General features: G+C 49.0%; 1 protein-coding gene and 1 pseudogene across 3 annotated transcripts in view; one reads left to right on the top strand and one right to left on the bottom strand.

Moving 5' to 3' along the window:
* The window catches only part of LOC100589116 (plexin-A1), a 334429-nt gene that overhangs the window by 175620 nt on the left and 139070 nt on the right, over positions 1-19739 (bottom strand). For 2 of the 3 annotated variants that reach the window (XM_030801673.1, XM_030801675.1), the window contains exon 5: positions 16341-16424. In XM_030801673.1, coding sequence (XP_030657533.1) covers positions 16341-16424 — 84 coding nt within the window. Of the gene's footprint in view, positions 1-16340; positions 16428-19739 lie in introns of all 3 variants that reach the window. The other variant, XM_030801674.1, reaches the window with a different exon arrangement.
* LOC100595221 overlaps positions 18982-19739 on the top strand; it is a 77621-nt pseudogene continuing 76863 nt past the window's right edge.

The following is a 19739-nucleotide window of genomic DNA, read 5'->3' as shown; positions in this document are numbered from 1 at the left end:
CGCTGAAGACGGGAATCTGACCCAGGCATGAACCCAAAGCCCATGCTTTTCCAACCTGGGAGCTGCTAGTCAGCAGCTAAGCTATCGCCAGCTGGGGAGACAACAGGAAAACATCCTGAAAGTGCCTTCTAACAGGGGAGATTCCAACAATGATTAGAATGAATAAAACAGGATTTCAGAAAGCAACAAATGTGATTGCTTAATTAGCAATAAATAAGTACAGATCCAAAACACAGTTTTTTGTCCATCAAATTGACAAACTTAAAAAATGACGAAAATAGGGAAGGGGGAGCTTTTAAACTTAAAATAAATTACACACATTTTAAATATCTAAATGCCAAAAGTAGTATCTATAAAATTAAACCAACAGATCAGGAAAACAGAGTAACAATAAATAATTAGAGGTTAATAATTCACATTATATAAAGAAGTCCTATAAATTAATTAGAAAAAGACAAACTGCCTAACATAAAACTAGCCAAATGATATTTACAGGCAAGTCTCAAAAGAAGAAATACAAAGGCCCAATAAACTTATGAAAAAATGCTCAGCCATATTAATAATTATATGCAAAATTCTGTACCATCACCATGCTGTGATGGTATAGGTGTGGGGCAAGAAACTCCAAAACACTTTTTGTTGGTACATGTTTTTGAAGAGAAGTTTGGATGTATCCATTGAAATTAATTGTAAAAGATAAAAATAATCATAAATGTCCATCCACAGGAAATGATTAAACAATGGTAATCCCTATCACAGTCATCAAAAAAAAAAAGGAGACTGGTGTGCAAAGAGACCTGATAATCCAAAGTTGTCCCAGATGTACTGTTATGTGCAAGTTACAAAATTAACCTATGAAATAATAAACTGTGAGCCTATTTGTTAAAACAAACTATGTTTGTATCATTTACACAAATAAGGTTGCTTAAAATGTATGGAAGAATACACACCAGTGGTTAATTCTGAAGATTAGGAGCCACAGTTTGCATGCTTTCACAGTGTTTTTTAACTTTTTTAGAAATGTGCATTATATGAGTAATTAACTTAAAAAGTGAAAAGGAAACTATCCAATGCTGATGAAAGCTCACAAGACTGGCACTGTCACATGCCACTGGTGGAGTGAGAGCTGCTACAGCCCCTATGCATGGCAATCTGGCAACCAAAAGCCTTATGATGTACAGGGTCTACAGCCTAGTAACCACAATTCTTCATCTGTTTCTCTTAAGAAAACAAGTTCAGCCAGCTGGAAAGTTTGTCAAAGTAATCTGGTTTTTTCCTAATAGGAAAAGCCTAAAGTAACTTAGGTGGAGCAAATTATGACACATCCACATAGACTTGATGTGGAAAAAGGGTTCAAAATAGACTGTGTTTTGAAAAGGTTACCAAATGGCATGTATGGTTACAATTCCATTTTTGCAAATATTATAATACTACAAATTTTACCATAGCAGAAGCCAAGTCTAGGCATGCATACAGCAAGAGATTTACAACGGTTACCTCTCTAGGTGAACTGATTTGGCCAATTTCATCTTATTCTTTGGGATTATCTGCATTGTTTGGTTTTTTTCTACATGAACATGTGTTACTTAAGACGAGTATAAGCAATTTTTTTTTTAAAAAAAGCAATGCTGCCCCATGGCTGGGTAAGCTCCAAGCAGATGGTTGGGTAATTCCCACAAGTACCAAGGCAGTTTTTAGGACTGAGGGCCTGGATCCCCTGTTGGCACCAAGCAATACTCAGTTACACTCAGAGAGGAACTCCATCTACGTCCATCCACCTCAGCCCAGGCTCTGCCACTGGCTGGTCTCTGATGCAGTCTGTCCTGACTGCAGAGCTGCTGTATGTTTCTCAGGTGTTGACCAGGACCTGAGCTGGACTCTGTAGGGGGAAACTGAGTTAGGTTATGCCACCACATGTGGCAGCCCTACAAAGAAGGGGCAACGGGAAGTGGTCAGAAAAGGCTTCCAGGGTAGGCAGGGCTTGCCAGGTGACCTTGCTCTCCAGGGACAGATGATGCTGCTGGACAGCATGCCAGGTGTGACTGGAATAGGGCCTGGAGCCACAGGTGGGGCCCAGATCACAGAGCCCTGTAGGCAAAGCTACGGAGTCTCAGCTCTCTCCTGAATGCAGTGAGAGCCACTGATGAACTCTAGATAGAGTCTTCCTGCAACAGGTGGATGACAGATCATAGGTGCAGGAGGTTTTAGCTTCAGTTCAAGTGAGAGATTAGCAAGGAGTCACCATCATGGAGGGAGGACAGGGACAGCATGGGAGACATTAGCTCAATGATGTGGGCAGGACTTGGTCACCAGTGGATTGGGGGTGGCACAAGCATCTGTTTATAGCCAGCCCCAGCAGAGGCCAATGGCTAATATCAGATTGCCTTTCTCAGCATGCCCCCTTCCCCAAGGGCCAAAGGGCAAAGAAAAATATCAAGGGGGTTCTTCTGGTCAAATGAGCTGATCAAGGCTGGACAGGGAAGAGCTGAGAAAGGAAGGAAAGGAAAAGGCCTTAGAGTACCCATTTCATTAAAATTATCTGTTTAACAGTCTTTTCCAGCAGGGATAGGTGGCAACCCAAGCACATGATGGACAGGCACTTCTGGCTCTTCAACCCACATTTAGCTGGCTTAATGTGCTAGGGGAAAAAACCAACACACAATAAAGCTGGAGCAGGAAATGCTGCATATTCATGTAGCTGCTGCCAACTATGGTGTAGGAATCACTTCAAGATGAGGTACTGATTCAGCCTGTGCTTAAAAGGACCCTAGCAACAATAATGGAGGAAATGACATAAATCAGCAGCAGTGAACATCAACTTAACCGTGAGATTAGCCCTTGGCCTTGCATGACAATTTCACCTCTCCTAAAAAGGTGTATATTTGGCTTTTCCTGCAGCATTGCCCTTTACTTCTCTGGACCAGGTCCCATGCAATGAAAGAGAACAGGAGAATAAGAACCTAAGTGTATGCAACAAGGCACTGGCATGAAACCCAGGCTGGGGTCTGCTGTAGGAGACAACAGGTTTAATGCCTAAGAACTCACTGCAGCACGGTGGCTCTGGTGGATCCTGACTTACACCAAAAACAAACAAAAAAACCCAAAACTCCTGGAAGATATTTTTAAGAAAATCAGAGAAACTAATGTCAATCCTCTGAGGCAAGATAATAACATTGTAGTTATGTAAGAAAATGCCCACAGTTTTTAAAGATGCATATTGAAGTACGTAGGGGGAAACTTCATGGTCACTGGGGTTTGCTTGAAAGTACTTAAGAACAAAAGAAAAAAGGCAGAGAGATGAGCAAATGTGACAAAATCATTAAGTCTGGGGGACAAGGAAAGAAAGGCTCGGCGCACCGTTCCACTTAGGGTAAAGGTCATTGTAGGTGATTTAATACAGATTCAAACAATCCTCTGAGTAGGTAGCCCAGTAGAGTTAACTGGTGAATAAGTGATCCTCTGAATTTAGCCTGCCAAGGCCTATGGGCAGCAAATTCTGACTGCTCCCTACTGTCCCAAATCATTCATGTGACAACTGGTATAGATTTCCAAGCCTGTTTCTTTATCTGTAAAATAGGAATGACAGGAGTCCCTTCCTCACAGGCTTGTTCAAGGCTGTAACAAATTAGTACATGTGACACACTCAGAATGCATCAGGCACCTTTGCAGCAAAGAGTCAGGAAAGTCAGTGATTCCTGTTATCACCCAGCTCACTGGGTCACTGTGAAAGTCAAAGGAGTCAGTGCAGGTGAAGTGCCTGACTACTGCTTTGCAAGTGGGACCACTCAATAAATGTTAACTACTGGGCACCAAGAAAACCAGCTTTGGAGACAGAGAGGTATAGTCTGTTAGCAATATTATATTAATTCATTTAATTCTCAAAACTACCCTACGAGATCAGAACTACTAAGATTCCTATTTTACAGAAGTAGAGTCTGAAAGCCCTGATTAAATCTTGGCTCTGAGGTTGAACAGCTCAGGCCAACTCTTAACCTCTCAGTGTCCTCATTTTCATTTGTGATTCTCTTTGCACTCCCCAACCCCACCATCAGGAAACCTAACTGACAGGTCTTGGGCACTGTACTTAGCAAAGTGCAGGTGTGCAGCCGATTCAGCAGGGTTCCTGGCTCAGACAACTACCCTAGAGAAGCCTGGTTGCAAGGCCCAGGAGGGCCACAGCCTCTCTAGAGTGCAAGAGAGGTTGCAGTTTCCGTTTCCCCTCACCTCAGAGATTAATATGAGATATATGAGAGGATTTCTGCAAAGTAGGAGATGAGACTGAGGTAAAGAAATACATCTTTAGCAAACATACCAGAAGCAGTACGCAGAGTAGACTCAGGGAAGAGGGTAATATGTGGTGGTAATGGAAGTGGGGGCAGTAAGGGAGGTGATAATAGTAGTTGCGGTGGGAGAGGGGGCAGCAGCAATCAAAATGGTGGTAGCAGTGAAGGTGTGGAGGTGGTGGAGGAAGAGGGAGAAGCAGAGGTTGCAGAAGTGCAGGTGGCCGTGGAGGAGGAGGTTATGGAGAATGGTGGAGATGGTGGTGGTGGTGGTGGTGGTGAAGGCGAAGTTGGTGATAGAGTTGGTGAAAGTGTAGGTACTGGAAATGAAGCTGGTGGTGGAGGGTAGAGGTGGCAGTGGTGGTGGTGGTGGAGGCTGCAGAGGTGGAGATGATGACAGAAATGGTGGTGGGGGGGGGCAGAAGTGGGGTTGGTGGAGCAGTTAGTAGAGGTGGAAGTGGTAGAGGTGTAGTTGGTAATGGAGGTGGCTGGAAGTAGAGGAGGTAAAATTGAACGTAGATGTCAAGGTAGAATTGGTGGAAATGGAGGTGGTGGTGGAGGAGGACGGGGAAGAAGTGGAGGTGGTGGTGGAGGAGGAGGAGGAGGAGGAAGAAGTGGAGGTGGTGGAAAATGAGGAGGAGGAGGAGGTAGTGGTGAAGTAGGAGGTAGTAGTGGTGGTGGTGGTGGAGGAAGAGAAGGTGATGGTGGTAGTAGTGGTGATGGAGGTGGTGGTGGAGGAGGAGATGATGGTGGAGGAGGAGGAGATGATGGTGGAGGAGGAGGAGGTGTTGGTGGAAGAGGAGGAGGTGTTGGTGGAGGAGGAGATGATGGTGGTGGAGGAGGAGGAGATGGTGGAGGAGGAGGAGGAGATGATGGTGGTGGAGGAGGAGGAGGTGATGGTGGAGGAGGAGGTGATGGTGGAGGAGGAAGAGGAGATGGTGGAGGAGGAGGAGGAGATGATGGTGGAGGAGGAGGGAAAAAGGTGATGGTGGTGGAGGAGAAGGAGGTGGTGGAGGTGGAGGAGGAGAAGGAGGTGGTGGAGGTGGAGGAGGAGAAGGAGGTTGTGGAGTTGGAGGAGGAGGAGATGGTGGTATGGTGCAGCTGGTGGTGGTGGTGGTGGTGGAGGAGGAGGAGGTGGTGGTGGCAGTGATGATGGTGAACGTGGTGGAGGAGGATGAACGTGGTGGAGGAAGAGGAGGAGGAGGATGAGGTGGTGGTGTAGTAGTGATGGTGGAGGTGGTGATGAAGGAGGAGGAGGGGGAGAGGGGTGAGGTGGTGGTGGAGGTGGCAGAGAAGGATGAGGTGGTGGTGGTGGAGGAGGAGGTGGTGATGGAGGAGGGGGAGATGGTGATGGTGAAGGAGGAGCAGATGATGGTAATGGTGGAGGACAAGGAGGTAGTGATGGTGGAGGAGGGGGAGGGGGAGGGAGGAGGGGGAGGTGGTGATGGTGGAGGAGGTGATGGTAAAGGTGCTGGTGGTGGAGGAGGTGGTGATGGTCGTGGAGGAGGTAGGTGGTGATGGTGGTAGAGGATGTGGTGATGGTGGTGGAGGAGGTGGTGATTGTCGGGGAGGAGGAGGTGATGGTAGAGGAGGAGGAGGTGGTGATGGTGGTAAAGGAGGTGGTGATTGTGGGGGAGAAGGTGGTGATGGTGGAGGAGGAGGTGTTGATGGTGGAGGAGGAGGTGTTGATGGTGGAGGAGGAAGTGGTGATGGTAGAGGAGGAGGAGGTGGTGATGGTAGAGGAGGAGGAGGTGCTGATGGTGGTGGAGGAGGAGGTGATGGTGGTGGGGGAGAAGGTGGTGACGGTGGTAGGGGAGAAGGTGGTGACAGTGGTGGGGGACAAGGTGGTGACAGTGGAGGAGGAGGAGGTGGTGACAGTGGAGGAGGAGGTGGTGACAGTGGAGGAGGAGGTGGTGACGGTGGAGGAGGAGGTGTTGATGGTGGAGGAGGAGGTGGTGATGGTAGAGGAGGAGGAGGAGGTGGTGATGGTAGAGGAGGAGGAGGTGCTGATAGTGGTGCAGGAGGAGGTGCTGATGGTGGTGGAGAAGGAGGTGATGGTGGTGGAGGAGGAGGTGATGGTGGTGGAGGACGAGGTGGTGATGGTGGTGGAGGAGGAGGTGGTGATGGAGGAGGAGGTGGTGATGGTAGAGGAGGAGGAGGTGGTGATGGTGGAGGAAGAGGTGGTGATGGAGCAGGAGAAGGTGATGATGATGGTGGAGGAGGAGGTGGTGATGATGGTGGAGGAGGAGGTTGTGATGGTGGAGGAGGAGGTTGTGATGGTGGTAGACGGGGAGGTGGTGATGGTGGTAGAGAGGGAGATGGTGATGGTGGAGGAGGGGGAGGTGGTGATGGTGGTGGAGAGGGAGGTGGTGATGGTGGAGGAGGAGGAGGTGGTGATGGTGAAGGAGGAGGAGGTGGTGATGGTGGAGGAGGAGGTGGTGATGGTAGAGGAGGAGGAGGTGATGATGGTGGAGGAGGCGGTTGTGATGGTGGAGGAGGAGGTGATGGTGGTGGAGGAGGTGGTGATAGTGGAGGAGGAGGAGGTGATGGTGGAGGTGGTGATGGAGGAGGAGGAGGTGGTGATGGTAGAGGAGGAGGAGGTGGTGATGGAGGAGGAGGTGGTGATGGAAGAGGAGGAGGTGGTGATGATGGTGGAGGAGGCGGTTGTGATGGTGGAGGAGGAGGTGGTGATGGAGGAGGAGGAGGTGGTGATGGTAGAGGAGGAGGAGGTGGTGATGGTGGAGGAGGAGGAGGTGGTGATGGAGGAGGAGGAGGTGGTGATGATGGTGGAGGAGGCGGTTGTGATGGTGGAGGAGGAGGTGGTGATGGTGGAGGAGGAGGTGGTGATGGTGGAGGAGGGGGAGGTGGTGATGGTGGTGGAGGTGGTGATGGTGGAGGAGGGGAGGTGGTGACGGTGGAGGAGGGGGAGGTGGTGACGGTGGAGGAGGGGGAGGTGGTGATGGTTGTGGAGGGGGAGGTGGTGACGGTGGAGGAGGGGGAGGTGGTGATGGTTGTGGAGGGGGAGATGGTGACAGTGGAGGAGGGGGAGGTGGTGATGGTGGAGGGGGAGGTGGTGATGGTGGTGAAGGGGGAGGTGGTGATGGTCGTGCAGGGGGAGGTGGTGATGGTCGTGGAGGGGGAGGTGGTGATGCTTGTGGAGGGGAGGTGGTGATGGTGGAAGAAGGGGAGGTGGTGATGGTGGTAGGGAGGAGGTGATGGTGGAGGAGTAGGTGGTGATGGTGGAGGTAGTGATGGAAGATGAGGAGGATGAGGTGGTGGTGGTGGTGGTGGTGGTGGTGGTGGTGGTAGTGGTGGCAGTGGTGGTGGTGGCAGCAGCAGGGGCAGGGGTGGGAATGGAAATCTTTTATGAAGTGCTTACTGAGAGCTCCTCCTGGATAAACACTTACTGTGAGCTATCTCATTTCTTCTCATAATGATCCAAAGAAGTAGAAACCTTGTATAGATGAAGAAAGTGAAGTTCAGTAATGAGTAAATCACTTGGTTGAGGTTATAATGGTTAGTATACACGCTGGGAAGCCACAACTTAAAAGCACCTAACTTCAGAGCCTGTGACCTTAACCACTATCCTCACACTATAGTGGAAAAACTGTAGGACTGCGGACAGGGATGCAAGGAGGCAGAGTCCTTGCTATTTATTCATTAGCTGTGTGACCTCTAGGAACAATGACAACAACAGCAGTAGCAAGGATATGTTACAGCAGGCTAGCCTGTAGGTTATGTCCTTTATTACGTAAACAGAAATGCAACTCTAATGTCTTCCTTTTAAAGATGAAGGTCCAAGGCTCAAGGGCTTAAGTGACTTCATCATCTCTATAAGGCCAGTAAGTGGTAAAGTCCTAATTCAAACTCAGTTCCCTCTCAATCTAAAAACCCAAGGCTTACAATACCAGGAAACTCTCAAACCACTTAACTGCCTTGGGCCATCTGTGAAAAGAACTGGACTGGGTCAATGGTTATCAATTTCTTTGTATATTCCTGTCTTATTGATCACATTTATCAAAGGACCTGGTCCCACCAGGACAAGTGCACAAAAGCTCATCTTGCTAAGAAAGGCAGTTGTCAATCTCTAAGCAATATGCTATTTCACTTCTCACTTTCAATACACGGCTGAGAACATACAAAATGGTAACTTTTATGGTGGTACCATTACTAAAAAAAGGTGTTAATGGGCTAACCAGTTGGTGGTACACTTCTTCAGCCTAATCTTGTGAAAAACTTTTTCTTTTATTATACTTTAAGTTCTAGGGTACATGTGCACAATGTGTAGGTTTGTTACATATGTATACAAGTGCCATGTTGGTGTACAGCACCCATTAACTCGTCATTTACATTAGGTATATCTCCTAATGCTGTCCCTCCCCCCTCCCCCCACCCCACAACAGTCCCCGGAGTGTGATGTTCCCCTTCCTGTGTCCAAGTGTTCTCATTGTTCAATTCCCACCTATGAGTGAGAACATGCAGTGTTTGGAAAATTTTGATTCAAAACTCTTCAAAAGTCCCTTGGGCTCAGATCCGTCATTCAGCAGGTTAAAGAGTGCTCCCCATGACAGTGGAAGGTGGGCCTCTTCCCCCAGGGAAGCTTTCCTGCTGTATTGTTTCCAGGTCATTGTTAGCAGCTCCCTCTGAATCCCCAGGCTCTAGCAGCTTCTCTCTATAGGCCTCTCACACTCACATCCTCAAGGTAGGGGGCCCTGCTCTGAATCTCTGGTGCAGACTCTGGGCCTCTCTCACTCGCAGAAGTACCTCCTGGCCACATCGGAGTGACCAGCAGGCAGGTGGCGGCTCTTCCAACGAGACACACCCCTCACTGAACATGTGTCTGGAGACCTCCTCCTTCTCCAGTGCTGGGGAACCTGAACCCTACATGGAACCCAGCATCAGTCTCCATAACAATGCAGGACATGCACCCTCAACACAGCTCATGGGGCCTTCAAGCCAGCACGAGCGAGGCCTCACTTTGTCCTCAATGTCTCTGACAGGCAGCATTTGGCACTGCCAACCACATTCTTCCTGGACTCCTCCACTCGCTGATGCAGGAGGCAGTGGGAGGCAGCATGTGGCGGTGGAAGAGCGGGCTCTGGAGCCTCACAGACCTGACTTCATCTATCAGCCGCGTGCATGGCTTCTGGCAGCTACTTCAGCCTGCTTCCCAGCTTTTGCATTTGTAGAACATGTGTAATATAATCTACCTTACAGGGTTGCTGCAAGGATTCACGATGACTTATGTAAGAGGGCCTGGCACATAGCATATGCTCACAAAATTATAGTGACTGTCATTCTGTAGGACACAGAACTGCCTGTCTGATACTTCTCAATCATCAGCTGGTCATCTCTGTCTCATACGTGCATGCCTAGAATTAAACTCACAACCTTCCCCAAGTGTAGTGGCTCACCTAAATTTTCTCTTTCTCTTAATGGCACCATTATTATTTCTCAGGCCAGCCTGTTTTCCCAGCTGCACCACCTGTGGCCTCCCTTCTCACGTAGCACCTGGCTGGGGCCAAGCTCTCCAGCCAGAAGCCCCAGTTTCTCCACTACCAGCCCTGCATGCGGCCCACTAACATCCTGCTCTCTCCAAACACAGCTCCCACTGAGAGGCCTTCTGGGCAAAGGCTCCCTCCTCCTCTGGAACCCCGCTGCGTCACTGTTTCCTGATTGCATACACACACGTTCCCTTCTTTATTCCTGCAAACATTTACTGTGCACATATTCTATGCCAGACACTGCATCCCCAGCCCTTGGCGATGAATCACCTGATGAATCAGACCAGCAAGGACTGTGCTCGCAGACGCAGAGCAGACAGCCACAGGCACTAACAAGACAGAGTGTGGCAAGTGCTAGAATATGCATAGGGCTCGAACCTCAGCGGTGGACAGACGATGGAGCAGCAGGCAATTCTGCGGTGCCTATGGGGCACTCCAGTGAGGTGTAGCTCCACACCCAGCCCCCATCCTGTGCCCGTGACCCCTGACACAGGGTTTTAGCAACGCTATTAGACTGAATGGACATGGAGCAACCCGGTCAGAAGAGGAGGCACTTAGAATTACGGAACTCAGAGGAGGCAAGAGCCCAGTGGGCCGGGTGCAAACAGATGTGGGCTAACAGCGGGCCTGCCGCATTCTGGCTGTGTCACTCCATAAGGCGAGTAGCCTATCCCTACTGGTCTGTCCTCCAGTCACATGAGGAGGCAAGGCAAACACACGGATGGGCCTGGGAGGGCCTGGAAGAGGATGTTCAAGGCCTGTAAGGTCCCTGGGATTTGGAAAGCAGATCCTAAGCAGAGCCCTGCAGGCCAATGAGGAGGGTGCCCAGCAGTGAGGGGCAGCAGAGGCCATGGGGCACCCCTGCCGGGCTGCCTTCCTCAGCTGCAGCCCACTTTTTATGAAGCCTTGAGTGCTGACTCTTTCCTGAGAGCACAGCCAGATGAACTCTCAGCAACTGAACACACCTGTAACTAACACCAAGATCATGAAAGGAAGCCTTACCCACCCCGGCCCCCCGGCCCCCACCACCACCACATGACCCCTGCTAGTCACTGCTGCCCCCAAAGGGTAACCGTTATCCCAGTTGCTAACACCACAGATGTGCTGTACTGCTTTCACCCCTTCTGTAGATGGAATCACACAGTTTGCAGGTCCTCTTCCCTACCCGACTCGTTTGCTCAACAGTGTGTCTGGAGTTCTAGCAGCAGTACCTGCAGCTGTGGATGGCTCACTTTCATGCCAGCAATGCTCTATCATAAATACCACCGGCACTTGCCTCTCTCCTCATTTTCAGGACTATCATGAATGACGCTACCATGGACGTTCTACAGCCTCTCTTCTGGTGAACCTGGGGGCACATCTGGACTGGATGCAGAATGCCAGGTCCTGGGGCATACCCATGTTCAGCTTTAAAAGATGTTGGCTATCGATCTTCCACAGTGGCTATGCCAACTTACACCCCACCAATGGTGTCTCAGAGTTTAGGTTAAACCACATCCTTGCCAGCACTTGGGGCTGCCTGTCTTTTCCACTTTGGCCATTCTTCCGGGTGTGTAATGATATCACGTTGTGGTTGTAATTTGCATTTCCCTGATATGTAGTGAGGATGAGCTCTTTTCACATTTGCTGACCACACCTTTTCTTGTGAAGTGGAAATCTTATACTTAATTCCTCCTCCAAACACCTTGTGTAGCTTGTGTTTCCCTACACACCAAGGGACAAGGCAGAGACCAGTGTGCCTGAGATAGGGACGTCTGTTGAGCGGTGTCAGTGAGAAAACGGCAGGGCTCTTGGGATCAGATGATGGTCTTTTCTTAAGAAAGCTCGATCAAAAGCAGGGAGTACAATGGCGGAAAGGGCTGACTGCTCAGAGGCAGTGCAGGGAGGAATGTGAAAGGTGCAGGGAGGAAGACTTCAATCCTGGGGAAAGGAGACAAAGTCCAGGAAGAATACGTTTCTCCCTTTCTTCCTGACTTGGTTTTTGACGCTAACCCTGAAAAAGACCTTCTCCACTTCATAGCTGCTGAGTTTGGATAAAGTGAGACGAAGCATTTTACAGAGCTGGGAGGTCCTCTACTCACAGGAAGCCTGCATATGGGCATCCTCCCATCTGGCATCCTAATGCTTGGCATCTCCCTTCCCTCCCAAACCTGACTGTGGGTTTCATGAGGCAGGAGCCACAGCTGTCAGAGCCATCTCTGCGCCTGGCATTTAGCAGGCTTAAATTGATGTGGAGTAAATGAAGGCCAGGCATTTATTAAAGAGGAGAAAGAGGACAGAAATAACATGAAAGAGGACTGGATACTGAGGTCAGGTACTCTGATGGTTGTTTTACACAAACTACCACTCACCCCAAAACAGCTGGCAGGTTAGTCTAAATCCCCATTTCAAAGATAAGGAAACTGAGGCTAGAGAACGTAACGACATGCTCAGGGTCACAAGGCTGCTTGCGTGATTGAGGCAGAACTAAACTGAGGTCTGCTGGACCCCAAAGCCTACTCATCCCTACCACCCTACTCAGCTCCATGGTTGACTGCAGAAGACAAGGACTTGGCCAGCCACAAGTGGTCAACTCCATGGGCTCTCAGGGTCTCCTTCAGAACCACCCAGCACCAAGGTTTTTACTAGAAGACGATAAAGTGTGCTGGTTCTGAAGAGGCACAAGACCCCCTTAGCCCCATAATAGCTGAATCCAGGCATGGTGTGGGTGAATCCCACTCCTACTTCTTTTGCTTCCTGCAGAAAATTACAAACTGGCAACTGAGCAAAGGCTCTGGAGCCAGGTGTGCAGTGGGAGCACAGCTAAGATGGCAAGGGGTTCAGCGGCCTGACTCAAGCCAGCACAGGCAGTCGAGGGTCCCACCTTCCTGGTCCATATGCCCGTATGGCAGATGCACCTGAATGTGTGTTTGGAGTTCTGAGCTAAGGAATCTGGGAATGGCCAGCCCGGAGATCCATTCCTTATCTATAAGGAACATCTGAACCACCGGCCCTTGTGAAGTGAAAATCCATGGAACACAGCTGTACAGGGCATTGAGGCCCTTTGTTTTGGGTTAAATCAAGCTTGTCCAACCCATGGGCCAGAGGCTGCATGCAGCCCAGGAAGACTTTGAATGTGGCCCAACGCAAAGTCATAAACTTTCTTAAAACATTATGAGATTTTGTGATTTTTTATTTTTTTTTTAGCTCATCAGCCATCAATAGTGTATTTTGTGTGGCCCAAGACAATTCTCCTTCCAGTGTGGCCTAAGGAAGCCAAAAGATTGGCCACCCCTGGGTTTAAATGAAGGTTGTCAGGTAGAAGCTGTTAGGGAGAGTGCTAAGTGAAAGTGCTATGGAAACTACATGCTCTTTGTGAGCAGTGGTTCCCTTGCTCAGCCAGCCACGGGGCCTTGCGGTTCTCCTGTCCATCCCACTGCCACTGGACTGTCCCTGTATGTAACTTTTCTGCAAATAAAACCCTATGTCTCATTTGCCAGCTCTGGGGCTCTTGTTTGAGCTCTCAAACATGGTGCCATCCCTACTGAAGTTAATAGGGGACCCGTGCAAAGATGCCTACAGAAATGGACAAAGGCCTTGTTCTGTGACACTGTCAGATGTGCAGAAATACCTGGGGAGTGCATGGTCCCAGCCCGGTGGATACTGCAAGACCATCAGAGAAAAGCCCGATGCAGCCTAGAGAGAAGGCTTCCCCATCCCAGAGAGCAGGTGTTGGGGTCAGGCCACCTTTAATGATAAAAATCCATCTCAGCATGCGTATATGTGTGCATGCACACATGCTCATCCATTAATCCAAACCTGAAGCACTGTGACATGAAACAGATCCCCCAGTACCACTGTGCACCAGGGAAGGAGCCAGCACTTGCCGGGCGCCCAGCACACACCAACACTTTTACAGGCGTTATTTCCCTTAATCCTCCCATTAACTCCCAGCAGAAAGCATTAGCATCTCCATTTTACAGATGTAGAAACCGAGCTGAAAGGAGGCACAGTGACTGAATTGCTGTGTGGGAGCCAAGGCTCATGGGCTCTGGTGCCCACACTCCATCAGTTACACCATACTCAAAGTTCAGGCTGCTTCTTCAGGTGCCATAAGACCCTCACAAGGCCCCTGTCTGTGTCAACAGCTCACTGCTTTCTATGGGGAAATGGAAACAATATTCCTCACTCAGATCTTGCAGTGTGGCTGTGAGGAACAATTACTCAGAACGATTATAAAGCACAGGAGCCCTACAAAATGGGATTTCCATGCTCAAGAATAATCATCTAGGAAATAAATACTGCAGACAAAAGGGTCCTTAAGTCTCTTCCTCCTTGAAAATGAGTCTGGATTTTGTGCAGGCTTTCCTTACCTGCCAGTCTCAACAGGTAGAAGGTGGAGGCTGACCAGCTTCCACGGTGGACAGCTGCAGGATTCCACCCAGCCTCTTGGATACAGCACAGCTCAGCCAACAGCCCCAGGTCTCAGCCTCCCCATCTCAACCTGCTCTCACCCAGGACTGTACTCTGAGCTATTTTTGGTGGTCAAGGATGATGCAGCAGCTTATCCAACTTTCCCCCAAACAGGTTTTTACTGTCAATTTCTAAACTTAAAGGAAACGGGGGGAAAAAGGAAAGGGATGTGATGATTGGAAAGTCCTGGAGCCGTGTGTACAGAAGCTGGAAATGTCAAGGTCTGCGAGTATTCAACAAATGAAAGTGGAATCGTATAAAAGCAACAGCTAATAAAAAAAGATTGTCAGATGCTGTGTTTTCCATCTTCCCAGCCATTACAGGAATAAAATTATCCACGGAGAAGATCGAAAACCTTTTTCAAAACTAATACAATTAAACCTCATTCTTCTGCCTCCTTTCTGCCTTTCCCCCGGCTCCCCTTTAATCCTCCTATCTCCTGCACCAATCTCCATTTCCTGAGATGTTGGAGGTGCTCTCCTTTTTTTTTATTATCATCGGCAAAATGCTATGTTTAAGAGTCAGAAAGGAGATCACACTTTTGCACCTCCTTCTGGAAGCATTTAATAACTCTTCATAATCATCTAGGAAACCTCGATTTTTAAAAAGCCCACACCTGCATATGCAAGGAGTTTGGACTTCACTTAATGAAAAGCAAGAAGTCTCATCCAGAATTTCCTCTCCTTTAGCTAAGCAGAGACTTGGTTTCTAGGAGGAGAACTAGGGTAGAGATGAGAGGGGAGAATGACAAGGGGAAAACAGATTTTAGAGAGGCAAAAATGCTGCGAGGCTCTTTCCCTTCTGCCTGAAACAGAGACATGTACACATGCCTCTAGCAGCCAAGCCCAGGAAGGGAAACACGGGGAGCACAAAGGAGACCAAAGAATTGCACAAATAAAAAAACAAAACCAAAACCCTGTGTCTATGAACATATCGGCAACTGTGATAATTAGAGCTATGGCTGGTGGAATTTTTTTTACCCTTTTCTGGGATCTCAAATCACAATCCTTGTCATTATAAGCTACAGTCAAACCTGTGCATGAGGCTGCTCTGTGAAAGATTTACTTGTTAAGGGCCACTGGGAAAGCAGCTCAGAGGTGCACTGCCATTCCTCAGACTGTGGGATATCACCATCAGCACTCTGTGTTCATGGCATGTCAACTCTGGCCATCCCCTAAACACCGGCAAAGGTGAACAAGCAGGTGTTGATGGGGCAAGGAAGAACCTCTCTCTTTTCCCCCACGGCCTGGAAATCCAGAAACCCATGTTTCTGTCAGCCTCCACTGTGGCATGCCACAGGACAAAACCCCTGTGGAAATCAGGCCCCTCAAGCAAACTGTCAATTTCAAAGCTCCAAACCGTGACAAATGATTTGCGAAGATTTGCCTGCAATAAGCTGATGGCTCAGGTTGCTTGGCATGCTGTCTCAGGTATGAGGGGGAACAATTTTTTTTAACCTCCCAACCATCCCCTCCCACACTTTAAGCCATTTCTTTGAAAAATCTGTCATGATCCACAAATTAAACCAAAAAATAAGCAAATTACCAAACGAATTTTCAAGAGTTGTGGGTTTTTTTTTTTTAAAGGCATGATGATATGTTTTAAATCTCATTCATTTCAAAGGCTTATCCTTAGAAAAGCAGTGAGTGTGCAGCCGTAGTGCACTTTGATCTTCCCGACTCCCAGGAGAAAATCAATAATACAACTTTAATGTATTTGTATAGCAAGACATCACGTTATTATTATTTTTACCAAATGCAGCTTAACTAAAGTGGAAAAGGTATACTGGGACTCAGCACCGCCCTGTGGTGAAAGTGAATTTTTTTCTAAAATTGAACTACTGTAGAGCCAGCCACATTCAACAAAAAAAGGTGGGGCAGGGGGAGACAATTAAAACCAATTATCTCCATGAATGCAACTTGTTGAAAGGCTCTATTTGGGTGCCTGCTGCAAAATGCAGGAGGGCATGTCCAAGGAGTGATTGGCATCTGGGCGAATGGGCACTGGGTCTGCGGACTCCTCTCTTCCCCCATGACAGTGATGTGTTCTGGTCAGATGCCTTTAGGACCTGGCCCCGAGGAATGCAGCCAAGCAGGAGTCTCACCTTCCTCTCAATACGCTCCAGCTGCTCCTTGTAGAAGGTGTCACGGCGTCTTAGCTCTGCCTCTCTGCTCTCCAGCTCCCTGGCCTGCTTGGAAGAGAACAAAGCCCACGTTAGCCAGCAGCGATGGTACTGGAATGGTGCTGCAGGGAGAAGGCGACGGACATTTCTGCTCACATTCACAATGAGAACAATAGCAATAATGAGTTGAAAACCTTATGATATGCCAGGTCATTCACATATATTGTGCTTAATTTTCACAACAATCCTTCAAGGTGGGTAATTACTATAGCCACTTCACAGATAAACAATAACACTTATTGATTATGGGAGTCCTGTTTACAGTTCTCCCACAGTTATTTCCTTTGATCCTTACCACACTTCTAAAGGGCAGGTGGGATCATCATGATCCCCCACTACAGATGAGAAGCCAGATGACAACAGGGGGCCTAAGTAGCTGTCCAAAAGCTCACAGCTATTCAGAGAATAGCTGGGGTCTGAACCTTGGTCAATGCCGGTGTGTCTGGCCGCTGGGTGTGCTGCCGTGAGCCACACAGCTATGTGCTGGCCTTGGTGTCTTTATGCTTGGAGCCATGCCATGCCACAGCCTCATGCTCTGAGCTGGAAGGAGCAGGGATCCATGCCTGCAAGAAGACAGGCACAGAGTCAGCTGGAGGGGCGCTGCTCCCTCACCCGCCTGATGGGGATGGCTGAGTCCCTGTTGGAGCACAGGGCCAAGGGCCCTCCCTCCAGATCCAGTTAGGCTGAGGGCTCAGCTCACCAGGGCAAGCAACCTGAGGCTGGCAGACCTCAGGTTGAACCCAGCCCACCCTTAACTAGCTAGGCGACCTTGAACAAGTTCCTGACCTCCAGCTTCCTCAGGTATGATGTGTAAAGCTGGAAGGGACGCATAGCTGTACAGAAGGTTAAAGGAAACCCCAACAGAAGCGGGCAGGGTCTCAACAGGCCTCCAAAAAGGGTCACCAGCACATGGCAGGGCAGGGATGTAAGTCCCGTCACTGGGATACTCATGTCCCCGGAGTCTCCAGGGGCTTCCCAGGCCCAGGCCCCAGGGCCCGCCTCTACCCTCCATGGGTCAAATGTGGAACAACTCCACACTGAGGGTCAGGGTGGAGACAGTCACAGGGGCCTGGGAGCTCAGGAGTGCCTTTTGTGACTGTATGGAGGAATAACAGCATCTGCTTGTTGTCTGTCCCTGTGCTAGGGCTGTGTGCGCTCAGGCACTCCGCTAAGCTCCTGATGGCACTTAATCCTCACTACCCACAAGAGCACAAGCTAGCCAGCAGTAGACTGTGAACCTAAGTTCGTATGACTTTCAAGTCCTTTTTCCTTTTAAGCCACACTATGGCATCAGCACATGGGTTTGAATCACTCAAAAATATGGGGTAAGACATGAACCCAAGTTTTTGAAAGCCCATCTCCCTGGCAATGCTACTCCTGACAGGGAACCTTGCAGAACCACCAGCAGGGTGGTCTGTAGTAAGAGCTGACCACTCACCAGTGCCCCTGAGTACAGAGTACCAGGAGAAAGACTCAGGCCAAAGGGCCACGCCAGGCCAGTGGGCTTGGGTGGCTGGCTGAACCCCTGAGAGTTAAGTTCTAACACCGGCTCTATCACTGAGTGGCCTCTAGGAAGCCTGAGCAAGATGCTATCTTGTCTGTTTTCCCCTTACCTGTATAAGGAGAAGAAGTAGTAACCTGGATCCCCAGGCAGCTGCAGAGGATCTAAACATGCCAGGAAGGCTTCTGGAATGCCTCTGGAATGCCAACACATCAGAAAAGCTAAATACAAACAGTGGGACTAAATGCCAGGAATTTCTCGCAGGGCTTTTCAAAGTATGCTGCTGAAGCTGTGTCCCAGGAATGCAAGCACGGCTAATCTGCGCTGGGCCTCTCAGAAGTCCAGCACTTAACTGTTACCAATCCCTGGTGCAGTCAGAGGAGAAGCTCGTCCGATGCAATTAAGCAGCCAGTAAAAGAAAGTCTCTGAGGGCTCTGGACCTGCCATTTTTTGACCAGCAGTCCCAGCCAAGCAGGAAGATGACATGTGAAGGCAAAACCATCATAAGGCTCTTCAGCTGCCATTCTCTATAGTTAAGTGAAGCAGCAGAGACAAGGAGGTACGTACACACGTCCACCACCATCCCACTGACACACTGCGATGCCTCCTCTGGACCATGGCTACCAGAATGCTCATCCTGAAGCTTTCAGGGCCTGTGCCAGCAGGATGTCTATGTGAGGAATGGGACGCAGGACTAAAGTGTTGGGCGAAGATGCCTAGCCATCAGAACCTCCTTAGGCTAGAGACTGTTCACACAAACAGGAAGAAACGTTGAGGACATCAAGGCCTACTTTTCTATTCATGTCCAATGCAACACAATTGAGCAGTTAAGAATGAAATGAACTGTTTGGAGAGGGATGAGGCTGTGCCTCCCACTTGAATGAAAACTCTGCGATGTGCACCATATCCCCAACACCTTGGCTTTGTCACAAGTGAGCCACCATGGTGGTGAACTCACCACCTCTAATTCATCTGCTACAAAGCACTGCCCACCGGCTCTGCTCATCTGAGATTTAGAATGCAATCCCAATGACTGACAGTGGACAGGAGGTGACACGAAAAATGGCTGTAGAAACTGAGTATGACACAAATGCCTGCGTGTCAGTGCCTGGCCCAGAGCAGACACTCAGTGATCTGGCTGTGAGGTATGGAAGAGCACATTGGGCAGCACCCGCCACTCCACACAGTTGCCCCGCAGTCCCATAGTGGCTTCCTAGCACTCATGAGAGGCCATGCAGCACGCAGCACAACTGTAGTTTCAGTGCCTGAGTGTGTCACTTACCAGAACACCATGAAGGACACCTCTATGTGACAGACAGAATTGTAAAAGGGCTGAGGGCACAACAGGGAAGCCAGAGAGAGAATTTCTGCTATCATGAAGCTTAGATCCCAGTGGGAGACACAAATGTGTGTGCAGATAAATAATTTCAGAGAGACGTGCTGGGGAGACCATAAGACAGACTCACTTGTAGGGTTGGCGGGTTGCTATTTTCCCTAAAGAGATTTCTGAGAATGTCTTCAGGGAAAAATTTTGAAATTAAGAATGTTGTCTCTAATATAAAGGTAAAATATCATCACTATGAACATGTACTCAGCAGATGACAGTCTTTGAATAGAGAATTGAGGGAATGTGCATGATTTGGTCAAGGACCTCCTCCAGTCAACAAAACACAGTGAGTTCACACTTTGATGCCTCTACCCTACTCCAAACACATAGCACTGGCAGATAAAATATAGAACAGATGACAAAAAGACATGGACAGGTTCAAAAACAAGATTAAAGTGTCCAACACCAAACAGAAATGCAAAGCAGTGGGTGG

Source organism: Nomascus leucogenys, chromosome 21 (genome assembly GCF_006542625.1).
Source record: "Nomascus leucogenys isolate Asia chromosome 21, Asia_NLE_v1, whole genome shotgun sequence".
Taxonomy (NCBI): domain Eukaryota; kingdom Metazoa; phylum Chordata; class Mammalia; order Primates; family Hylobatidae; genus Nomascus; species Nomascus leucogenys.
Note: the sequence above shows the minus strand (reverse complement) of the source record. Positions and strands in the feature narration are given on the sequence as shown.